Source organism: Periophthalmus magnuspinnatus, chromosome 4, assembly GCF_009829125.3.
Source record: "Periophthalmus magnuspinnatus isolate fPerMag1 chromosome 4, fPerMag1.2.pri, whole genome shotgun sequence".
Taxonomy (NCBI): Eukaryota; Metazoa; Chordata; class Actinopteri; order Gobiiformes; family Gobiidae; genus Periophthalmus; species Periophthalmus magnuspinnatus.
Window position 1 is genome coordinate 11,888,124 of NC_047129.1, and position 9,997 is coordinate 11,898,120.

Genomic DNA, 9,997 nt, shown 5'->3' on the forward strand with positions numbered 1-9,997 from the left:
ACAGACTTTTGGTTGTAAAGCTTTTAAATGTTTCAGTGTCTTACAATAAGTAAACCTCTTTCAATTTCATGCTTTATTAATTTGCTGTAAAGCTTAAGTTACCCAATCACCAGAGGTCGAAGAAGTACGCAGCTGTGTTACTTAAGTAAAAGTACAGATACCGGACCAAAAGAAATACTCAAGTAAAAGTATCACATGAAAAAATACACATAAGTAAATGTATTAAAGAACCCATTTAAAATGTAGTTCAAGAGTAAAAAGGAAACATATTTTGTACATATTATGAGGTCTTATAAGACTTCAAATGTAGTGATTTTGATAAAGATTTGTGCTGTATTTTGTTCAACAGAAACAATTTTTTTTTGCTTAAATTTTGAACATATTAAGAATAAACCCCTCTGCCTTATCAGCAGGTCTCAAACCATAAGGAAAAATACTTTTACTTTTCAGTCCAATTCAAAGATGTAGTGAAGTAGAAAGTATAGATACCTTCTCTCAAATGTAGTGAAGTAAAAGAATCCTCTTTAAAATTTACTTAAGTACAGTACTTTACAACATTTATTTACATTCCACCACTGCCAACAACTGACTCACACACACTGTCTTCCCCAAAAACACAACAACAGAATGCACTGATCAGAGCATGGTTTAAAACATTAGCTTTGTGGGAGAAAGGTCTAAATTAAATAGCCCTTTAGTATAAGTACTCTATGTAATTAACAAGTGGTAAATCATATTGCACATTGTGAAAATAGGGTCTCGGATGATGACCCGATGACAAATTTGCACTAGATGCCCTTTCCTGACTGAAATAGCTGACTTTATGTCAATGTGAAGTTTTAACAAACCAAAACATACACAGATCTCCTCTCTTTCTTTTTTTAAAGCCCACTATCGCTGCCTGAATATTGGCATTGACAAAGAGGAGCCTGGCAAGATTACGTGGCAGATGCTATTCAAGCAAGGGGAGCTAAACACACGGTTAATTTGGCAGGCTCATTGTGTAAAAAAAAAACACCATTACTACAGGGATTATTCACGCTTGTTATATTCAGAGTATCCCATTGAAATGGACTTCACAACATAATGATTGTAACAGACCACTTGAACCCACAAGATCCTGTCCAGTGTCAGTGGAGTGATTCCAAGCCCCCAGTCACAGCTGTCAGCCTCTATAACTGTGATACACTGACAGATCCCCAGATCAGTGACAGCCCCAGTGTGACAAATGTGTGATGACAATTGTAACAGCACCATACGCTCATGTTGTGACATATTCTGCATGCCTCTGCCACATATCCAATAATATGAGCGCACGCACCTGACCACTAGAACTGACAGCAGCATAGGCAGACTAATAAGGGACTATATTTATAATGTTTCATCACCACAAACACACCTGGAGTTGTGTTTTGTTTCATTCACACAAGCTTAACAAACAAACTCTGCATATTTAGGCTGAGTCCTTGTCTCAATCAGAAAACACTCTGTTCCACCTTGTGATGTCATGTGGTAATACAGGAAGTGCCCCAGTGTGTTTTTAAACTCCGTATACCTTCACTAGAATCATCTGGATGATTTCAGCAATAGGTAAACAAACAAAACATAAAAGGTAGCTGTTAACTTAGATTACTGCCCCATGACATCACCAGGTGGAACAGAGCATTTTGACTAATGAAAGGGTTTCTCAAACATGTGTGAATGAAACAAAACACACCCCGGGCATGTTTTTGAGAAGGTTATATTAACATTATAACATGGCTTAAAGCTCACAAGAGTCAATTTTGCGTACTATATGACCTTTAAGAGGACAACACCAAGAAGATAGCATACACTAGGTATGTTCACATGCACAACAAAAATATTCATTATCTTATTTCTGGAGTTATTGAAATGACATTTAAACAGTTATATCTGATGTACATAATCTGATTTGTTTCTGGTTGTTCACCCCTGCGCAGTATTTGACAAGGTCAATTATGAAAAAAATGGCAAGTTAAAAAAGAGAAAAATGTTAAAGATTGAAAGAGTTATTTAAAAACAATAATTGTACAGTTGCTCTATCTACTGATAACCTGACACGTGTCACCAGGTGTTTTGAATTATCAGAACATGCATGTAAACACATGTAGCATGTAAACCAAAAATCTGATCTAATTATCTGATTATTCCAGTTATCTGATTTTTACTGGAAATGTAAATGTACCCAGAGATCAAAATTCAAATTCCTTTACAATTACAACACATAGTTTACATAGTTTTGTTTTTGTAAATAATGCAATGGCTGCTTTTTCTAAGAAGTGACCTTCATAAAATGTTGATTATATTCAGTGACTTAGCACCATAACTTTCAGAAGATTGCATCATGATCTGAAAAACTCCCACACTATGCGCCTGTAGGAAACACTTTGACAACATAAGTAACATTTTAAAAGCTGAATCTCATTATTGTTAGAAAAGCTATAAAAGGACCACAAAAGGCTGGTAGCTTGACAATCCTTTCATATTAATGAATAATTCAAATGTCCACTCTTCAGTAAACAGGAGCTAAAGAGCTAACACATTTTGTTGGGGAGAGGTACAAGTGATTTCTCAGTCTAAATGTGTTTTACATAATAATAATGGAGCTGGTCAGAAGATAAAATACATAAATAGATTGATCATAGATCAATCAATCAATTATTAATTATTATTATTATTAAATATTAATGAATTAATAATAATGGGAGGATCCATAAGGGGCTGGTGCAGATGGATCTGGGCAGCAGTCGAAGGCGGGGGCCTCAACAGCCGGATCCCCAGACATAGAAACTGGCTCTGGAGACATGGAACATCATCTCACTGGGGGGAAAGGAGCCTGAGCTTGTGCGGGAGGTAGAGCATGACAAGGTATAGTTGGCCTCACCTCCACGCACAGATTGGGCTCTGGAACCCAGCTCCATGAGAGGGGCTGGACTATCCTCTCCTGGCTTTGCCTACGAGGGGAGGTGTGGTGTGGACTTGCTTATTACCCCACAGCTCAGCTGCCACGTGTTGGAGTTCACCCTGGAGAACTAGAAGCTCAGGGATGGATCTCTCACTGTTGTGTCAGTCTAGTGTAGAGTGTACAGACTGTGTAGAGTACCTGGCTTTACTGCAGTCCCTGGGAGGGGGTACGAGACAGCGTACCGACTGGGTACTCCAATGTTCTACTGGGGGACTTCAATATCCATGTGGACAATAACAGTGACACCTGGAGAGGGGTGATTGGGAAGAACAGCCTAACTGATCTGAACCCAAGTGATGTTCTGTTATTGGACTTTCTGTGCTAGTCAGTTTGTCCATAACAAACACCATGTTCAAGCATATCAGTGCATGTGGGACTAGGGCACCCTGGGACAGAGGTTGATGATCGCCTTTGTTTTCAGGTCATCTGACCTTCAGTCATATGTCTTGGACACTCGAGTGAAGAGAGGGACAAAGCTGCCAACCAATCATCACCTGGTGGTGAGTTGGATCCACTGGCAAAGGAGGAAGCCAGACAGACCTGGCATATCCAAGTGTGTCTGTTGGGAAGTCTGTCGGAGCCCTCTGTCAGCGACGTCTTCAACTCTGGGAAAAGAGTCTGGGACATGGATTCTGAGTGTGCCATGGTCTGTCATAAGGCTGAAGAAGGAGTCCTATCAAGCCTTGTTGACTTTTGGCACTCCTTTGACTCAGCTAACAGGTACCAGTGGGCCAAGCAGGCCACAGCTCCTGGGGTGGTAGACGCAAAAACTTTGGGTTGGGAGTAGCTTTGCATGGAATCGCTGCTCCTCCAGGTGGAGAGGAGCCAGCTGAGGTGGCGCGGGCATCTGTTCCAGGTGCCTCCTGGATGCCTCCATGGGGAGGTGTTATGGGCATGTCCCACTGGGAGGAGGCCCCGGGGAAGACCCAGGACGCACTGGAGAGACTGTTTCTGGGCTGGCCGGGAGCACCTTATACGGCTTTCCCCCGCCTCCCAGATAAGTGGAAGAAAATGGTTGGATGGATGGATAATAAAAATTATACACCTCACCTGGAAAATGTTTAAGTACAAACAAGATGTGTTGCTTTCTAACTATCTGTAAACTGTAAATCTTTTTCTTTGTACATAAATAAATATAGGTCTTAGTTTGTTTCTTCTCTCTAAAACGATATTCATTGGTTTAGAGAGACACTTTTAATGTGCTTATTTCGCTTAAAACATAATCCTAAGGAGTAACCTTTGACCTATTCACTCGACCTGAAGACAGAGACTGGACTGTCTGGGTAAGTCCTCTGGCATCTACACATCATTATGTTAAGTGAGAGGAGAAATACTCACAGGGGAATTAGAAAATATTTAGCTAAAGGGACTGGTTCACTGTTGATACACTGACGAGAAACAGTTTCAGCTCAGGGACCAGAATTAGTCACCCAAGAGGAGAACAAAATATATATATATATATATATATATATATATATATATATATATATATATATATATATATATATATATATATATATATATATATATATATATATATATATATATATATATATATATATATATATATATATATATATTTATAGTAACTAACTAACTATCATAAAACCGTGGAAAAAGCTTCAGGGCCAGTGTGCAAGTGTCTTTTGTGTTAACTCAATTAATCAAATAATCAAATAAAGTCTGATGTGTAGTGTGCCCTGCACAGCCTGACTGCTACCCACTGAGCCTCAATGAAACATGTAATTTCATTGTAAAGCCTCTAAATAGCTCAACAATTATTTGAGATGTGGTACATATGTCTTGACTGAGAAAGTTGCGCTGTTTTGGGTCACACTGTCAATATTCCCTTCATTTTAATGGAGAAAAATGATTTTACATCCAGCTATTCCCCTGGTCTCACAGTATGCTATATGCTCATGAGTGACCATATATAAATATCAGACATATTAACCTAAATGTGAATCATTTTGACAGCTTGGTGAGCTAATCCACAGATGAATTTGACAGCACTTTAACCCAGAGGTCTGCAGGAGCAGAGCACAAACGCCGGGCCTGAGGCGGGGTTATCTGTTGTCAGGACGACAGCTCAGAGGGACAGCGCCCTCCTGCCATGTCTGAACTCATCAATCGATCTGAAGACAGATGGAAACTATAAGTGGATGTAACAGTTTAGTCTGTGTTACAAGACTAAGATTAGTTCAATATTATAAAGACATCACTCAAAGTGTCTTTCTTATATTAATGAACACACCAGTATTTATCTTTAGTGAATTTCTGTTTAATGGCAAGTTAGTAATTTGTCTGGTCCCTTTAAAAAGAACAAGATGAAGATAAACATGCATAAAGATGCCAATAAACTGCCTCTGGATCATCTAACATAATAACTAACTTTGGGATGCAAGAGTAAAATATGGATTTGGATACAAATTGGACCGAAAAATGATGCCATAACAATAGACAAAAATATAGTTAGAAGTTCTGCTTTACTCTTCACAACCGTTCATCACTGTTAATGTTTGAGCGTCTGTAAAGCCTCCACTGTCAGTGTCTAACCTGCTCTGGGCTTTAAGGCAGTGCCAATTAAAGGCGATCTCTGTCTACTTCTACTTGCGATTGAAAAGAAAAGCAACTGCAGTCCACATACAATTGTATCATGACATTATTTATATTGCTCCCAAAGCAAATGACGACATGGCCCAGGCCTAATTAAAAATTATTAGTATTATATCACTATTCATATCACTTTAAGAGAACAGTGGCAGGCCAAAGTCAATATAAATGTTTTCGTAATACTATGCAACAGTAACACTTACAAATACTCACTGGAGATATAAGAAACCTATTAAACTGTGTGATAACTCATAGTTCATTATTGAATCTGGGAATACTGCGCTATTACACAGCCGCAAACACAACACTTGAGCTGAATTGTTAGTGTTCACTCCTGTGATTATCCCAGGCTCAGGGTGAGTCTGTTTTTTCTATTGAGGCACTCACAAAATGCACCTTATTTTTGCATGTGCTCTGTCTAAGCTTTCCTTTGTGGTCCGCACTTCTCAACATGTTTTTCGCTCCACTAAATCAATAGCCACTCTACACTTTTTCTAGATCAATTCCACTCACACCACCTGCTGCTGGAGCTGCTTGGCATCCCGATAACATATTTAGCACAAATTTCCCTCAAGTAATCATGCTGAGAATGAAAGGTTTGAGGACTTCTTTTTCTACCCATGGACTGGATATCTCCCTGCCCTTTCGGATTCCTTGCCTTTCTGAGTGTCGTGTACATAATGGTGACACACGCGGTTGGTGGGTGTCGCCCGCTGCCAACTGTTACCAGTCTAATGAAGGGCTTGCCAGTAAAATGGTGCCAATTAGTCTGTACGAATACGCTTCAGGCATCTTCCTTATTTCCTCAGTGGTGCTTCTCTCTTTAGTCCAAATATATCTATGTTCTGACTGGCACACTATCTCCAAAGACAGGGATTATATCATGTTGTTGACTCTAGCAGATTGTGGAGCATCAGACGAAGAGGTGAAGACACGTTGCCGCTATTTCGCTCATAGTATTCTCTGGCGTGTGAACAGAGATGAGCAAAGACTGTCTTGTGCCTGGCTGTTGCTATTGTGTGTGAAGAAAGAGAACAAATTTCAAATCCATCAGATTTACCTGAATTTATTAAACACCAAACCACTTCTTTCAAATACAATTTCATATTTTGATTAACAGTCCTCTTTTGGCGTATATACAATTTCAACTTCCTGATCTAAACAATAAAATAAATGCTCTAGTCGACCTAATGGTTCAATACAGTGTAGGGTCCAAAACCTCCGCCTCCACGTTTTTTTGTTTTGCCAAAATGCCAATAGGATCTATGACAAGCAGATGACTCCAAAACAAGTATTTTGTAAATAAATAAGGGAGACAAGCCCTCCACCAGAAAACTCAGTACACATGCAATACATTTTTGTAATAACCTAATATTTACTATATTGCATCCAGTTTTATTTCTTGGCAAGACTAAACAGCTTTTCGCTGGTCCACTTTTTACTGACTCTCCCCAAAGTGAAAACTAAAGATAGGAATGGAAGTGTTCTGTCCCACATTTTAATGCAACAAGCTAACTTTCTAATCCCCAATCCACAGATTTCAAGTGAACTGGTGCCATGGGAAGTGACTATTTCAAATAAAAATATTACATATTGTATTGTATTTTTCATATATTTTTTGTGATGTAGCAGTTGAAGATTTATGCTTGTTACAACTGCTCTCTCTGTGACCCCTCTGATCTCTTAATTACTAAGTGAAAGACAGAGCTGGTTACTCATCTAATATGATCAGGCCATCTCATCATCCTAACTCAGAGCATAACAGGGTTACAACCCTCACATCTCCGCCTTTAGGTGAGCCTCTGAGAGGGACTGAATCAGACGAAGAGTCTATGGACAAGGAGGCTTTTAATTAACTTCTATTTTATGTTGAAGGTATGAAATATAAAACAGGAAACATCTACAGTTTAATTCATCATGGACATCCAAAAAGAAAATCCAGGCCTATTTTCCCAGCTACCAAAGCACAGAAATGACAGTGACACAGGTCGAAACTATTTTGATCACTACATTTGAAACCTTCATTAGAACTAACATTAAATTAAACTTATCTATCTCCATGGGCACAGGTCATGTTATAGGTCAGATCTGTGGAGAGATGAGCCCGCTCACAGTAAGAATATCCTTTTTTCAATGTATTTTTGTGTAATAAAAACACTGGAATGAATGTGAGCTATCATGTTTAAGTTTGTGAATTTAACTGAACTTAAACTGAATTACTTTATTAAAATGTGAATCACAAATCTAATCACAATGGTTATCAGGAAAATTGCAATTAGATTTTATTCAGAAATGTTTTAGTCCTACACAAAACACACTTACCCTAAAGGCAGAATGATCAACAGTCTACCTCACTAACTGCATTTACTTCGTTATAGACGTTTAACAGGATCCTTTCTTTCCTCACTGCTGTCACTGTTGCGTTGTTCTGTTCTCAGTCATAGTCAATACATCGTCCTTTTCCCATTGCTCCTCTTCCCCTCTTCTCCACTCTCCTGCTGGGTGAGGGAGCTCAGTCATCAATAATAAAATAGCTAGGATCTCGTTGAATCCTCTCAGAACCTATTCTATCCCCGTTATACTGCTATTTTGTGAATTGATTATTATTTCAGCTGTGTGAATGTGTGCGAGATGGAGGGAAATGTAAAAATGAATTGTGTTGTGTGAAAATAGCTCTTTGATACTGTAAATATTTCGCATCTTGCTCATGTTGAAAAACACACTTTTACATCATGTCCTCTCCAAACTAACATATGGAGTACAGCGGAGTGCAAGTACTTCAGAGACTATGTAATGGTTTACTATAGCCACTCATTTAAGTAAACAAAATAAACTCTGAAATCTTTAATTTACCATCAAGACCAAATAATTCAAGATTCAGAAAACAAATGTAGGAAAAGTCATTATACCAGTAGAATGTGAAACAGCAGTTTAGCATCTAATCAGAAGTGCAATCTTTTATTTTAAATGGCAAATAGTCCCTTTTTTATATATAGCGGTTTTACACCTTCAAAGCACTCAAAGTACAAGAAACAACTCAAACCTTCACACACACCACTCAACCAATGATGTTTATACTGAGAGTGAGATTTGAGCTGCCAACCTTTGGATCAGTGAACAAATGCATAAACACACCAACTGAGCCACTGTCACCCCTTTTAGATGACAGATTTCCGATTATATTGAGACCTTTTCTGCCTAAATAAAGCTTAAATATAAAAGGAATCTGTGTATATGCTAGCCAAACCTCCAAGTTGAATTGTCACTGAAAAGGACAATTCAACTTGAAATGAAAAATGGTAGAAGCTGTTGTCTTGGCGTTACTTAACCATAAAAACACTTTTCGATCTATACCCTATAGCATCCATCCATCAATTTTCTTCCACTTATCCACTGCCGGGTCGCAGAAGCAGCAGTCTAAGCAGGGACTCCCAAACTTCCCTCAACCCAGACACATCCTCTAGCTCCCCTAGAGAGACCCCAAGGCATTCCCAGAACAGCCAAGAGACGTAGTCCCTTCAGCGTGTCCTGGGTTTTCCCCGGGGCCTCCTCCTGGTGGGACATGCCCGGAACACCTTCCTAGCCACTTCTCTATAGTATTTAGAGAGGTAGTACTTTTATAATTACAATAGAAACATTGGTACTTTGACTTTGAATGTACATCCAAGCATCAGTTTAGCCGACTCACCCACTGAAGACCACGATGAAGTCCATGACATTCCATCCATTCCTGAGGTACGAGCCTTTATGGAAAACAAAGCCCAAAGCAATGATCTTTATTCCAGCCTCGAAGCAAAACATCCCAATGAAGTATGGCTCTGTTTTCTCCTGTTAAAGGAAAAAATAACAAAAAATAAAAAAAGGTTATTAGATATTGTCATCAAAATTCTGAATGTCAGTTCTTAATGAAGCCTATCTCACCAGTCTTTTGGACATGGGGGTCTTGTCCTCTCCAGGCAAGTGTTGTTCCAAAGCCAAGACAATGCAGTTTGCAATGATGGTGGCAAGGATCATGTACTCAAACGGGGTAGGATCTTGAGTTAAAGAAGCTAAAATGTTTGATAGTAGATTATTGCATTATTTATTGACTGCTACATTACACAAAAATAATCTGATTTTAAAGTATACTTTGGCTGTAATGAAGAGTAATCAAACATTTTGAAACAGCAGACAAATATTATAACAGCATATTGAATGAGAACCAATACCCAGGTTAATATATTTTTCTAGAACCAGACCCAGGCTGTACCTGATTTCCGATGAGCCACAGCAGACACGTACAAAGCAAAATTTATGCAGAGGCACAGCACAAAAGGACTGAGAGGGGATGAAACAAAATTCAATAAACATGGTCCCACCTAACACAAGCTGCACAGAGCTCTTTTATTTGTTTTTTAA

At 38.8% G+C, this 9,997-nt stretch overlaps 1 protein-coding gene across 2 annotated transcripts in view; it reads right to left on the reverse strand.

The window, feature by feature from the left end:
* Positions 1–9,619, reverse strand: part of LOC117369811 (voltage-dependent R-type calcium channel subunit alpha-1E) — a 40,471-nt gene extending 30,852 nt beyond the window's left edge. The window contains exons 1-2 of one of the 2 annotated variants that reach the window (XM_055221502.1): positions 9,521–9,619; positions 9,288–9,427 (exon numbers count right to left, since the gene is read on the reverse strand). In XM_055221502.1, the coding sequence (XP_055077477.1) occupies positions 9,288–9,427; positions 9,521–9,613 (233 nt within the window). In that variant the 5' untranslated portion in view covers positions 9,614–9,619. The remainder of the gene's footprint in view (positions 1–9,287; positions 9,428–9,520) is intronic. The other variant, XM_055221501.1, reaches the window with a different exon arrangement.
* Positions 9,620–9,997: the final 378 nt, after the last annotated feature.